This window comes from Bidens hawaiensis, unplaced genomic scaffold (assembly GCF_021521415.1).
Source record: "Bidens hawaiensis isolate Kalapana, Puna unplaced genomic scaffold, B.hawaiensis_p1.1 tig00057006_1, whole genome shotgun sequence".
NCBI classification, from domain to species: domain Eukaryota; kingdom Viridiplantae; phylum Streptophyta; class Magnoliopsida; order Asterales; family Asteraceae; genus Bidens; species Bidens hawaiensis.
The window spans coordinates 55,055-69,849 of NW_027500291.1; the positions used below are offsets into that span (position 1 = coordinate 55,055).

A 14,795-nucleotide genomic window follows, 5' to 3' on the forward strand; every position below is an offset into this window, starting at 1 on the left:
TATGTTTTAACAACCAACACGTGTTTTATTCTTTTTTGCATTTGATACTTTTGTTGGGTTTCTTGCGCCTGAGACTGTGGAGCTATTTAGCTGAGTTCAACGGGTTACACATAATATATAGTAATGTTATCTCCAATTAGATAAAAGACTTGGTTTTTTATTTCAGTTTTTAAAAACATGATCTAATAGCATTTTATAAACCACCGAACAAGAAAATCGTCACCTTCTTCGGGTAGTTGTCTTGTTCGTCCCTAAAGTTGGCGGGATGCTGGGACCGATGGCCAAAAGAAAAAAGAAAAGAAAAGAAAAGAAAAGCCGCCTCTAATGATAGAGACTTGGTTTTCTCCAAATTTGTTAAGACTAATTAATGAGACACTGATAGATTAATTGCCAATACAAGATTGTGTAGAAATCAACCGAATCAACAACATTAATTGATATTTGACAAAGAAATATATATGAATAAAGTCTAGCTCACATGTATGGACTTGATTACTTCAATAAAATTGAAAGAAAATTAACAAGATGTTCCTTTCTGCAACTTAATCATCAAACGTCATGTCCTTGTCCGTGTATAGTTAAACACGAGTAGTAATTGAATTCCCATACGACTAGGTTAATTAGTTACCTAATGGTATGACCACAACAGTTTCTTAACTAGGAGACATAATAAGAACATACCTGGTTTCTCTATCTTTATCTCTATAATATAACTAAAATACACAACTTTCTAAATTTATTTTTCAATTTTATAAAAATCTCTCACATCCCGTTTCTCATTTCTCTCTCTATAACATTTTTTTTTACTTGTTCTCCCTTTTATTCATTTACAATCTTAAATGCTAACTATTTTGTCTTCTTATCTTTATATTCTAAAATTGATTTCTAATAAACTTTTATAGAACTGGTTGATCAGGTCCAACTAAAAAAGGTTACTTTTGTTCGGGCTAGTACTGGTTATGAACATGAATAGGTTCGGGCTAGTATGGGTCATGAACTTGAACAGTTGAACTATTTAACATCCCAATAATAATAAACTTGAGTTTGATCCCGAGTTTAAAGATGATTCCGTGGACATTCCTACATTCATGTAGGATGAATAATAATCTGCATGCTTATCAAAACAAAACACCTACATACAATTTCTTTCCAAAATCCAGGTACAAAGATAGTGAGATTAAAGTCCACATTATTTGTGTAAAGTAAGTAAAAAAACAGGGATCAAAAGTCCGGAACTGGAGTACATAACGACCAAGGGTTTAGAGAAGGTGTCACAAAACAGGACTCGAGTATAAGACGAGTATTAATAACTCACATATCTGCTACCGACCATAGGTAAGCTTCTCTTTCTGTAGCTTGCTTCTCATTTTGCCTATTGAACATCTGCTTCTCAAATCCTGCAAAACCAACAAAAACAAAAGCTTTCAATTCATTCATAGAACAAAATATTTTGATTGAAATAAACGTTAGGTGTTTTTAAGCAACTCCAATGAGGGGGAATTTACAAGAAATATGAACAAAATGATGATAAAAAGTTAAAAATTGCAAATGTCAAGCATCTGGATTAGGGATGCGCAGGAAACCTAACCAAACCGAACTAAGCGAAGTAGCAAACCCAACCCAAAACCGCCGGTTTGGTTTTACGTTTTCTCAAAAACCAAAATTACAATTCAGTTTTGAGTGTACTCGAAACAGAAAAACCGAACCCGTAGAACCCATAACAACTGAATTAAGCTGAGCCCGTAAATTTTAGGCCCAAAGTTTATATTTTTTATATTTTTTTTATTGTTAAGTAGTTTATAAGAATTAATAAATGATGTAACCCAAATACTTTTAAGTTCAAATGTGTAATAATCTATTAATCATTAACTAAAAATATTAGTCCCAAATTCACTATTTTGGGCCATTATTTGGGCCCACAAATTTCAAGCCCAAATGGCAAAAAAAAAAAACAAATCCAGCCCAAAACCGCTGGTTAAGTTTTATGTTTCTTCAAATACCGAAAACACGGTTCGGTTTCAATTTTACATTTACTCAAAACCAAAAAAGACCAAACTGAACCCATCAAATTTTAGACCCAAAGTTTACAATTTTATTTCTAATGTTCAAATGGTGTACCCAATTTATTTGGCCCAAATGTGTAATAATCAATTAATAAAAAAAAAGTCCCAAAGTTTCAGTTACTATTTTGGGCAATGTTTTTCATCCCAATAGTTTCAAACCAAACCCAATACCGCCAAAAGTTTTCATCCTAAAAATTTCAAGCCCATATGGCAAAACTGAAAAAACCAAAACTGAATGAACCCATTAAGGAAAACCGATAAAACCCATACCAAACGGTTATAAAAAAACTGAAATTTCATTGAATAACTAAATTTGGGGCTAAACTTACCATTACTGCGATCAACACCATCCCAATGCCGTCCCGGTTTAATACCATAGCGGTTAGGTGCAGCCTCCAACCTCCGTTTCAGCCAGCTGTGATTAGGCACGTGCTGAGGAATTATAAATCCAGACTCTTTCATCCTCTCATTATCTCCTATATCTGGAAGAATCACTTCAGATTGCTTCTTCTGAAAAGTTTGACAAAAAGTCACTCATAACCAAACCGGTCAAAATTACAACTTTAAGTAATAACCAAAATGTTTTAGTAACATAAATACCTTCACTAGATGTGCCATTGGATCACCCCATCTTATTGCATTCTTTTGAATATCGTTAAGATCATCATCATCTCTGAAACAAAAACATTGGATAAGTTACAGTTGTTGGAGAAACAAAATAAAATATAGTTCTACTTTACATTGAAACGTAAGATTTACCTAGTCCTTGCAAATGGTTTGGCCTTTTCAAGTTCTAATTCTTTCAGTCTTGCCTCTGCCTCCCGTTTTTGAGCCAGACCTTTGCCCCATTCCAATTTTATTTCCTGTTCAAACGTTGATTAAGAGTTTAGTTTTAAGTAATCTTTTTCAAGGGAAAATAGTAAAAAAAAATTATATTATTTCTTAAGGATGCAACCATTTATGAATTAAGACATTCAAAATGCATAAAATAATAATTTTAGGGAATTGATGTATATCAAACAAGTAGTATAGCACCTTTGGCTTCTCATCTTTCTTCTGAAGTGATTCGATCTCCTCCTTTGACAAGCGTGCTCCTACAAAGATCCCAAAGTGGAACCACATTATATACTACAAAAAATAGTCAAGCTTAAAAAGAATAAAGAGCATTTAGCAAATTCAAACTAACCGGTTCTCTTGTCACGGCGTATGCCTTCAGCGTTCCGGCCACTTACAGAAGGATCCATCTTTTGAAACCTACAGGAAATTTAAACGGTAAGTACACTGTATTTTGACTTTATACAACCAGTTTTACTAAAACTGATTAGTTAATATAATTCTTAAAGATAAATGCACAAAAAAATGTTCATTCATGTGAATGTGCCACACTTGGTTTTAAAAAGTATAAGGCATTCTGAGGCTAAGGGTCCTAAAAGCAAAGGCGTGTGGCGTTGCTCTATATACAATCATATAAGCTTTATGTACAACCAGAAGCTACCTCTTTCTCATTTCTGCTATATATCAGCCTTTTTATCAAGTAAACCAATCATAATTTTTTCACCCCTTTGGTTGTTTTTACATTTCATCATCCTATAGACAGATACGCATGAGACATCACGTCAAGGTCCTGATGTGTTTTCCAGATCACCGTGTGTGCCTTGCACTTCATGCCTGCCTTTTCTAAAACCAAGAATCTATGTTTTTAATAAAAATATATTTTTGAACAGCAAAAGACTAACAATTTATCAAATAACAATAATTTAGCATAAAGAAGTTTATAGATGATTACCGCAACCAATCTTCCTTCTTTGATTTATTAATTTCTTCTTTTATATCTTTACCACTGACTAAACCCGTTTTGGGACGATCTGATTCCTTCACAGGTTTTCTTGGAGGAGAGAGATCAGAACCTGAAACCGATTGTTGGTTTCTATCATCTCTCCTTTTCCTTGGTGGAGAAAGATCAGACTCACGTGGGCTCGATTTATGCTGACCCCGCCGACGAGGAGGAGAAAGATCTGGATCTGAGTTAGGTTCAAGAGACGGTGTATCAAACCGAGCCCTGCGCTTACGAGGAGGTGACATGTCAATATCATCTGAGCGGCGTGGCGGTGAGCTAGATCTCCTATGGTGGCGGCGGCGTGGCGGAGACATGTCAACACCATTCGGTTCTGGTGAAGGTGTATCAAACCGAGCCGTTCGCTTACGAAGAGGTGACATGTCAGTATCACCAGGGCGGCGGGACGGCGAGCTAGACTTCCTATGGTGGCGGCGTGGCGGTGACATGTCATCACCATTTGGTTCTGGTGAAGGTGTATCAAACCGAGCCCTTCGTTTACGAGGTGGCGACATGTCAGCATCGAGTTCGTGTTTAGGTGATGACGTGTCACCTGAATTCAAGTTCTTAGCATTATCAGAAACAGAAACAGAAACCCAACCGCTTCCGTCCTCGGAAATGGCGCCAAACGGGCGCCGTGCTTTGATTTGTTCTAATCGCTTCATTCGTTTGACTTCAATATCTTCATCAACTTGTGGCTTCTCTTCATCTGTATAACATAACAAAAAAAACGTTTACAATCTTGAAAAATAATCTTATAGATTAAATATTCATTTTAATACCTTGTGATGAGGCATCTTCTTCTTCAATCTGAACTGGCTTCTGCCAAACAGGCTCCTCATCAACTAAAATAACACCACTCATACCAGGCTTAGCGTTAGCCTTGTTTTTCTTCTTCTTTTTCTTCTTTTTGTCCTCGTCTTCATTGCTTTGATATCTTTTTAAATACTCCTTGAGTGAGTTTGAGCCTGACGAAGGAGCTACCATGATCCTCGTTCAACTTCTGTATCGAAAAAATGTTATATTTAAATGGTATGTTCACATAATAAGGTTCAAAATTTATACAGATCAAGCATGAGCCTAATGGTCAAAATTAAAGAAAATAATGGAAAATCACATCACTTTGCTGCGAGTATCAAACTACCAGTAGTGGTGTTCAAAATCGGATATCCGAATTCATAAAATCAAAGAATTCAAAGCTGGTTTGAAAAAGGTTCTCAGAGTAGCTGCCAAAGCCACCATTAACAGATACACTTGTAACCTAACACTTATAATATATATATATATATATATATATATATATAGATAAAACTTAAAAGCCCTAAATAGTAGAGAATGTTATGTTAATGAGGTAGAAGTTAATTAATTAATAACCCTAACTGAGGCGACTAATTGAAGATAATCCAATTGACAAATTACAAAACTATTCATACTAATAATGGAATTAGGGCATGAAAACAGGAGTTTTGAAGGAAGAGATGAATTACCTGCTTGATTCAGCGAATGAATGCAATGGGTTTTTAGAAGACTAAATTAAATACTGGTTTCGATGGTGTAAACAACCGGCATTCAAGATCGTGACCGAGAGCCCCGACCTAAAACCGAAAAAAAAATAGATGGTTTGGTTTTTGTAAAAACCCAACTTTCGATTCAGTTTTGGTTTTGCGTGTGACTAACATCGAACAAACCAATCCAAGCCGGAACTTGCATTCCGAATGTCATTATTTTAGGCCCAACATTTTTAAGCACGAACGGCAAAATTGGAAAAACCGAAACATAACCTAACCAAACCAAAATAACCGAACGGTTTTCAAAAACTCAAAAGCCGACATTTTGGTTTTGGTTTGGTTTTAGCTAGGCATGTAAGCATACCGAACCGAACCGGACGAGACCTTGTCCGTGTTCGTCCGTTAAGCATTTGTCGGACAAACGGTCGGTTCATGAGCGAAATTTGTGTTCGTGTCCGTCCATTAAGGAATTGGGTTTTTTGTGTCTGGTTCGTTAGAATTGTAAACGGAAACTAATGGACAAACAAACACTAACGGACACTAATGAATGTTAATGGACAAACAAACATAAACATATTAAAATACCTAACATAAACGCTAATGAACATTACAATTTACAACACATAATATTTAAAGATAAACACTTGACATGGTAACACACCACATAATCATATCAAAATAATGTTTTAGTTTTCAAAATTCATAATTTATAGTTTCACAAGAAACATGCTTTAAATTCTTCATTCTTCAAGAAATTTCAACATACACAACACTAGTATACGGGGACGTAATCGGACAGACATTATCGGACGTTCACGAAAGCGGTCTTTGTCCGTGTTCGTCCGTTAAGCTTATCGAACAAAATTGTTTTGTTCGTGTCCGGTTGGTTTTAAAACGCTAGAATATAAATGAACTTCCCACAGAACGGACAATCGGACGTCCGGTTCGCTTACAACCCTAGTTTAAGCTCAAATCTGAATCAACCCGACTCATGCACGCCCAATAGTGAAGCTTAGTGAGGCCCCGGAAGTGGCCGGGGGGGCATTTTTTTTGCGCAGTATTGTAAATTTAACTGAAATTTTGTATACATGGTGTAAATTTACCCATTTCCAAATGAAAATTTGAGGCTAGTCCTCCGAGTTTATGATTTTTTTTAAATATTTTAATACATTTGAGCCCCCACCCCCTTGACGAAGTCGTCCAAGCTTCGCCACTGTGCATGCCCGTGGGGTGAGTTGATTAAGTAATTAATAAATAAGAAGCAAGTCGAGTAATATATGAAGCTAATAAACGGTTCGATGAAGCACAAATAAGATGACATATTTGGACTCTTCATGAAATCAATGACCTTTTAACCCCTTTCACATTCACCATTTCCATTAACCTTTTTCCAACAATGGTCTCTTATACGTAAATTTGAAACTAGAGTTTAAAACTAGTTCCCAACAAAGTTTTGTAAGTAGTTCACATTGTTATACTTTTATTATACATAAACCCAAAATAAAGTCATTATATGTGGCCTGCAAAATTCAGATTCATAAATGAAACCCGAGAAACTGATCGACGACTTTTGCTACGGAAGTGGCGAGCTCATCTGCTGCCACCTGTGTATCTGCCTCAGCATAAACTCTCACCACATCCTCTGTTCCTGATGGTCTGACAAAGCATCGGCCTTGATTGTATTTGGCTGCAAAAGCAAGCAGTTATCCTTTTAATTATGATTGTTTATTTGACCCGTAACAAATGTGAACCATTCATAAGCAAAAGCGTCAAACTTACTACAATACTCTACTTACCGGTTAACGCATTGATGGCATCTTGAATACCAGGTGGCTTCTCGGCACAAGTTTCTGCATTTGTCGTGACAAGAGCAGTTCTATCTGCAACTTTTACCTGGAATTTATAACTGAACTAAATCAACATTTCAAGAACATATAAAATGCTTCAATTTAGAGACGTTTATCAACTTTTTCGCTCAACTTTCGTGGCAAAATGGTGGATCGGATGGTTAGCGTAATGGGCCAAAACAAGTAATGTTTTGGTACAGTACAAAATGGTCGGATCGGGGTTGACACAAATTGGTGTGTAAACGAGCCAAGCCGCTCGTAAGCTACAAAAAGCTTAACTAATAGTCACATGGTTCGCGGTACACTCCATTAAGGGAACATGGAACGGGATCACAATTCGCTAGGTCGTCAAAATTCGGGTACGTACCACATTATATGCATAACATCTTAAGGCACGAATATTTAATGACCCTATGCTACGCTTTTGTTTTCCTGATTTCAACCAATCCATATCCAAATCCAATAATAATGATAATAATAGTGAATGACGGGACAGAAAGTATTAATACTGACCTTAAGTTGTCTACTTGGTAAATCAGAATAAAGCTCATTCCACTTATCAACCGACCATCCCATATGTTGTAAGATGGCTTCAACCAACAGCAACCCACTCAAGGCATCACCCACAGCTTGATTCACCACCTTACTCACTGCACACAGCCTCTTAGCAGCATTCTGCTTATTCAAACCTTCAAAACCCAATTTTACTTAATTAATCAACCATTATTTATAAGTGAATCGCAAACCAACAGGGTGTAAGAGGCATAATAAAAGGAATTACTTTTTTCAGTAGACTTGATATCCTCTAACCAAGTTAAGAACTTGTCGGAAAACAATACAGTTCCGTGACCATTTGCTTCAAAATAGATACCGATATCATACTCCTCTGCTTTCCCGTGCAAGTATTTTACACCTGTGGGTGTGAAAATAACTTGTAATCCCAACTCGGTTAGGTATTTGGTTGATGCACCGTTAGCATAACCGGTTTGTACAACACCAACACGAGGTTGGTATTCAGTTTTGTCTGTGAGAATATTTAGCTGCTCTTTGATAAATAAAGCAAACAATGATAACATCTTGTCCCCGTCAATTAGGTTAATTTTGTTGTTTACGTTTGGTATGATTGTAAAGTATACTATACGATCCGCGTCTCCATCTAGACTTGCACACCTGAAACACTAGAACCATTCAAGTTATTACTCTTACATATTATTTCCGATTAATAACTTCATTTAAGAGGTAGGAATTTGAATCCATTTACTTAGGATACACTAGTTTGGGTCATGGTTTATACCTAGCAAGTCATATAAGAAAAAGTAGCCTGAAGGGAAACAAGTCAAATGGTCAATAGTTTCCCACTTGCCCTACATAATTTTTCATGCTTTTTGGTAACCGTGAGAACCCGCCACGGCCACCAAAATGCTTCTGAATATACAGTATCGGGCCTCACCAATACCCTGCTAACCAATTTGACCAGCCAGGTTGGGTTCATGAGCTAAGGCAGAAAGCCAGAAGCTAGGGACGTAAGCGCGCCAGGCCACTCATGAGCTACTCGAGATTGGCTTGCTAAAAGCTCGAAGCAAACCCGAGCCTGAGAATAAGCTTCTTTAATAAACGAGCCTGAACAAAAAGGCTGGCGAGCCTAACGAGCCTATTATTTACCAAATTTTCATTTAATATATAAAATATATATATTTATATTATAAAGTATAAACGAGCCAAGCCACTTTAAAAATAGAGCTTGAAACAAGCCTCGTCGAGCTCAGGCTCAGCTAGGTTCGACTTGTTTGCAGTTTACACCCCTAGCAGAACCCTCTTTAAGATTTACTACATTACACCCTCCTGAGTCTCTTTTGACTTCTAAAACTTTTATCATTTATTGCAATAACCTAGTTTTGGGATTGGGACACATTATCTATTTATAAAAAAAATTATGGCTCACCTTACGCCGACATCCGAAGGACCCAACCCTTGAGGAGAAACCTTCTCTTTTTGTACATAATCAGCACCAACTCCTTCATTTAATATACCACCTTCTTTACCCGAATTACGAATCTCTAAATCCAACCAATTTAACTTCTCTTTCAGAAGTTGAAGTTTTTCACCGCCGACACCATTTGAGCAATCAACAATCAATTTCCCAATTGTATGATCATTTTCTCCACTCTTCTTTGGTATCAAATCTATCAAGCATCTAATGTAATATAATTAATGTTTGTCTGGTCAACTAGAATTGAATAAAAAAGACTCAAGAACCAACCTGAATGAGGTGGCAAGCTGATCAAAATAATCAATCTCAGAGCCTCTAATGTTCTTGTTTCTAGCACGAACCATCCAATGCAATTGTGGAGTTGTTACAATACCTAAATCAGTTGCAACAGCTCCAATTACTGAACCTATTCCCTGAAATTATTCAATTAAGCATCAATAATCAACATACAAGACAGCATATAGTCATATTCTTATGGACTCAAACCAATAACACTATGTAATTGTGATGATAATCATAGGTAAATGTTCTTTTGAAGATTCTTACTTGTTTTGCAGCTTCAACTAGAGATTCACCACTAGGTCTGGTGTCTCTTCCTAAAAATACTGAAGCCACCTTTGATCTGTCAAGTGGTATGTTTTCCTTCTTTGCAAATTCCTCTATCAACTAAATCAGTATAAGAAAATTGAAATCAACGTTTACTTTCTTAATAAACAAACAATTGAAATATTGAATTACTATAGTTTATTTTCATAGTTAAAAGTTAAAAAGAAAGCATATAAGCAGTTGTATACAGCCTTCTTCAATCAATTTGAATAAGGGGAAACACTAGGGCTGTTCATTATCCGGTTTCAAACTGATTGAACTTATAACCGAACCTAAACTGTTTATGTACGAACCGAATTCAATATTTGGTTCTCGGTTCAAACTGAATAAAGCAAATAAACCAAATAACTAATAATGACTATTTAAGTTTTGTAATTTAACACAATCTTATTTGGCCCAACCAAATCCAGTAACAAGTAATCATAAAAAAAAAGCATTTTAAAATAAAAAATTTATTCGGTCTAAACCGAAAACTGAACCAAGTTCGTACTCAGTTTTCTATTAGGTTTTGAGCTACATGAATTTGGTCGGTTAGAATTCAGTTCAGTCTTTCATGAATAAACCGAACCAAATAAACTGAAAACCAAACTGACTAGGAATTCTGCTTTCAGTTCGGTTTGGGACTACCTGAATTCGTTTTGGTTAGATTTCAGTTTTCGGTTTGATTTCATGAATGGACTAAACCGAATTCGTATTCTGTTTACGGTTCGGATTTGAACTACCTGAATTCGGTTTGTTTAGATTTCAGTTTTCGGTTTGATTTCATGAAGAAACCGAACCAAATAAACTGAAAACCAAACCAAATTCGATTATTTTTCCGCTCGCTTTTAACTACCTGATTTCAATTAGATTAGGTATCAGTTTTCAGTTCATTCTCATGAATAAACCGAAAACCGAACCAAAATCAAATTTTGTTTTCGTTCGACTTTGACTACCCGAATTCCATTAGGTTAGATTTCACTTTTGTCAACTTCACAAATAAACTAAACCCCGACCCGCTTAAACCCTTTGGAAAAAAAACCCCAAATCTAACCTAATCACATATAACATTTCCAAATCATAAAAACAACTTCCCACAGACCCGAACAAGACTTTCGGGATCCGGAGCATTCGCAATCGAGTCAGCAAACGGCTCCCAGTCCTGAGTGAGCATTCCACCACTAGGATCCGCAATCTTGACGCCATTATCAGACACTTTATTGTGTGAAGCAGTGATCATCAATCCAATCACAGCTCCATCAGTCTTCAACGACCTCAATGCCGCCAGTATTCCGATTCTGAACACCGTCGATTGAAGGATCGATGCGTCGGCTCTGAACCCAGCAGTGCCGTAAGATAACTTAATCCCTTCAAAGATTGGGTTTTTAGGGTTTAGAATACGAAGAATTGAAATGGGTAATGGAAAGATTATATTATATTATACCTTGTGGAGGTGGAAACTGAGAAGCAGATTGAAGGAGCATTGATCGTTGCTGGTCGTTCATCGTTCAGTAAATGTTTGTTTGATTTCAACGAAAATGAACATAAACTTGTTTAAGCTTTGTTTTATGGGCTGAACCGGTAACTCCGGTTTTCGAGAAACTAAGTTGAACTATCATCGGGTATAAATCATGTATAATTTTATTAGTTTTAGTTAGTTTAGTGTGCGAACAATGGTAATTTATTGTTTATATGTTGCAGGTCATTGAACGTTAAATATGTTTAATTGGGACTTGTACGAACATGTGATGAAGTCTCGGGAAGATCGGGGAGTAAACGGAAGCTAACAGAGTGGAGAATTGAGCCTAAGCAAGTTATACAAGCATTGGATCGCAAACGAGAAGAAAACATGGAATTTCAGGTCTTGAAGTAGCTTGCTCCAGGACTTGACATAAAATGCGTAGGCAGATTTCAAACAGTTTGTTTTCTCGTTGGAAAACAAGGTCTGGTGTATCTTACGCCGGGGAGGGGGTAGCTTACACCGGGTGTCCATACGTGACGCGAACATACGAGTTTTTTTAGGTATAAGATGATCATTATAAACCCCTAATTTGTGTGGAACTTCTCTCTGCCGTTTTGGGACGTCTTGGTATGTCAATGGGGATTTCCGAGAGCCCCGGATCACCTCCAATCATATTGAGGTTAGTAGTCCATCATCCCGAATCAATAGCCGAAGATTAATTGAAGATCCTGAGCGGCTATTCTCTTTTGAGTCATTTCTTGGTGTAGAGTATTATAATCTTTTCAGTTTTTACATGTTTTGAACAAATTTACATGTAATTATTTACTGATGATCTATGATATTTAATGTTTGGTATTGTTGAGCATTCATGATTTCAATCAGAATGATAGATCTGCCAATATTGTGATACTTATTTCATAGGGTTAGTTGATTATCTTAGTTGATGAAGCATACTATTATCCTTAGTTGAGTCATCCTGGTAAGGAACCTTTAGTTACCCGTGCGGTATGTTAGTGACTGTTGATGCTTAAGATTAGGGTTTGTTCGGTTAAACCAGTTTTGTCAATTGATATTTAATACATATTAATGATTTATTACATGTTTGAACATTGAGTGTGATTATGTTGTCTTGTTAAAATCGTTAGGTGTTCGTATCTTTCAAACCAAACATGTTAGTGTGATCAGCACTCAAGACATAACTTCATAATTGTCTAATAATAATAATTGTTTTGTAAATAATTAAATAGACAAACAAACGCATGACGTTGACCACATGCTCCTCTAGATTTGATACCTGACTTACTTTGTCTATAGGTAAAATTAAGTTTTTACATGATCGGTACGACACGATCATCAAAATGACACCGTTGCGGGGGAGCTAGTCAGGGCCGGTCATAAGGTGTGGCCGGGTGGTCGACGGCCATAGGCCCGACACCCTGTAGTCCCGAATTTTATTTTTTTGAGTGTTATATCGTTTGTTTGAGTGTTTTGAAAAAAAAAATAAAAATAATTGAAAATTACTAAAATAGAAAAAGATTTTTCTTTTTATTTGCTTTTCAGTTATTTATATTGTTGTTTCGGATCTCATTCCATGAAAAAAATCAGGTATTAGAAAAACCTTATCTGTGCACATACGAAGGAATGAAGGATGTCAAATATAAGTGGCCGAATAATGTTGGATCATACAATCGTATGTCAAATATAAGCGGCCCAATAATGTTGGATACAAGCATACGTGTCAGATATAAGTGGCTCAATAATGTTCGATACAATCATATGTCAGATATAAGTGGGTCAATAATATTGGATACAAGCATAAGTCAAATATAAGTAGCCAAGGGAATAGTTGTTAACATATTAATTAAAAGAAAAAAGTTGGCATGTATTCACGGGTGTACCCAGGAGTCTTGGACAGTCTTTGTTTTACCTTCTAAGATTTCTAAATATGTTTCTTACCAATATTTTTTCTTTAACAACGATGACTTTACTGTATTTTTAGGTCATCGTACTCTTTAAATTAAAAAGTTTTAGTATCATACTCAGGCCAGACTATTTTGTTTTAACCGGACTCATATCGGCTTCAAGAGTTTGGCTTGGACGTTTTTCCCGCGAAACCATATCAACGGCTGCCACTTGACAGTCCTTGTGCCGCGATAAGAGTATAAATCACTAACATAACAGGGACAAAAATTTGGGTGGGCTCATGATTCAAACTGGCAACCTTACACTCAAGTCAGCAATATGTAATACTAGCCATGAGAAACGGTGAAGCTTAGTTAAGGCCCGGGGCACCCCCCCCCCTGTGTTTTTTACGCAACATAGTAAATTTACCGGTTTTTCATCCAAAAATTTGTATATATAGTGTAAATATGTCATTTTCGGTTGAAATCTTGACCCCCTCCCCCTCGTTTATGAATTTTTCAATTCATTTATGATCCCCCCCCCCCCCACTGCCAACCAACTCGTCCAAGCTTCGCCACTACATGAGAAACTGGGCGGTTCCGGTGGATTTAGATCATGGGGCAAAGCAGAGCCGGCTCCAAGAATAGTTAAAATTTATGAGCCGAAGGTAAAAAAATTTTGGTCTATTAAGTTAAATGATATTTTGTTGGGTTTAAATAATTTAAATTTTAAATGGGCTTACATGGTTATAATTTGGGTTGTGTAAATTTTTTTTTTATAAAAATGTGGTTAAAATGTCTTAAGAGCGATGTTAGAACCCACAACCATTTGATTGAAAGTCATATCCGTTAGTCACAAAACTAAGCTAGTTTAAACATTATATATACATCTTGTTTTTCATAAAATATATATAATTTTTTAAAAAAAAATCCGGACCTAACGGGGTGTCAGGCCGGGGTCCGTTGACCACCCGACCTTCCCTTAGTGCCAGCCCAGGTCAAAGATGTTTCAAATCATAATTGGTTCATATCAAAACTTGTTTTTATAAAAGTTACATCAATTTCTTCAGGTCAATACGAGTTTAGGTAAAATGGAGTCGGGTTGAAAAAGAAAAGTTCACCCACTATTTTTTCTTAAGGTGGCTAGTGGCGGTGGCGGTGGGATGACTACAAGATAGTGTTAAAGGTGGAGGCGATAGAGATTGAGGCAACAACAATATTGCTTAATTGTTTCATTTTGAAAGTTTCCTTCATTGGTATAAAATGAGTTGATTTTGTTAATTTATCCACAATCACCCAGGTTGTGTCATTACATCTTCTCGTGATAGGTAATTTGGTAACAAAATCCATTGTTAGTAATTCCCATTTTCAATCTGGCATTTCTAATTGTTGAAGTAGTTTATGCGTTAGTGGCGTTGTCGATAGCGATGACGATGATAACGTCGGCAACAACAAGCGTGTGGGGAAGACAAACAGTTGTAATAGGTGTGCTAGTCCAATTGAATACCTTGAAGTTAACAAATTTTATAATAGATGTCCTTCTTTGTCCCGTCAACTAATTTAAAACTACAAAGATGGTGAGAGTGTGCATCCCCTCATTCACCA

The 14,795-nt window shown here is 36.4% G+C and overlaps 2 protein-coding genes across 2 annotated transcripts; both read right to left on the reverse strand.

Moving 5' to 3' along the window:
* Positions 1–1,248: 1,248 nt before the first annotated feature.
* On the reverse strand, positions 1,249–4,929 carry LOC143601729 (uncharacterized). The gene is made up of 8 exons (XM_077079051.1): positions 4,680–4,929; positions 3,850–4,606; positions 3,250–3,317; positions 3,099–3,157; positions 2,823–2,926; positions 2,664–2,736; positions 2,393–2,573; positions 1,249–1,397 (listed from the first exon to the last, which is right to left on the reverse strand). Exons 1-8 carry the CDS (start codon positions 4,882–4,884, stop codon positions 1,312–1,314), a joined length of 1,533 nt encoding a protein of 510 aa, XP_076935166.1. The 5' UTR covers positions 4,885–4,929; the 3' UTR covers positions 1,249–1,311.
* Positions 4,930–6,816: 1,887 nt separating this feature from the next.
* On the reverse strand, positions 6,817–11,335 carry LOC143601730 (phosphoacetylglucosamine mutase-like). Its single transcript, XM_077079052.1, has 9 exons — positions 11,272–11,335; positions 10,930–11,195; positions 9,789–9,908; positions 9,513–9,655; positions 9,195–9,446; positions 8,034–8,422; positions 7,766–7,941; positions 7,202–7,298; positions 6,817–7,092 (listed from the first exon to the last, which is right to left on the reverse strand). The coding sequence occupies exons 1-9, from the start codon at positions 11,330–11,332 to the stop codon at positions 6,941–6,943; spliced, it is 1,656 nt and encodes a 551-aa protein (XP_076935167.1). The 5' UTR covers positions 11,333–11,335; the 3' UTR covers positions 6,817–6,940.
* Between the last annotated feature and the right edge of the window lie 3,460 nt (positions 11,336–14,795).

Excerpts from the sequence above, each read along its gene's own strand:
- LOC143601729 (XM_077079051.1), bottom strand. The coding sequence starts at position 4,884 with ATGGTAGCTCCTTCGTCAGGCTCAAACTCACTCAAGGAGTATTTAAAA. Across the intron at positions 4,607-4,679 it reads AGAAGATGCCTCATCACAAG|ATGAAGAGAAGCCACAAGTT; the intron begins GTATTAAAATGA and ends TATGTTATACAG. Across the intron at positions 1,398-2,392 it reads TGGTGTTGATCGCAGTAATG|GATTTGAGAAGCAGATGTTC; the intron begins GTAAGTTTAGCC and ends TTGGTTTTGCAG.
- LOC143601730 (XM_077079052.1), bottom strand. The coding sequence starts at position 11,332 with ATGAACGACCAGCAACGATCAATGCTCCTTCAATCTGCTTCTCAGTTT. Across the intron at positions 9,656-9,788 it reads TAGTTGAAGCTGCAAAACAA|GGAATAGGTTCAGTAATTGG; the intron begins GTAAGAATCTTC and ends GAATAATTTCAG. Across the intron at positions 8,423-9,194 it reads CCTTCGGATGTCGGCGTAAG|GTGTGCAAGTCTAGATGGAG; the intron begins GTGAGCCATAAT and ends CTAGTGTTTCAG.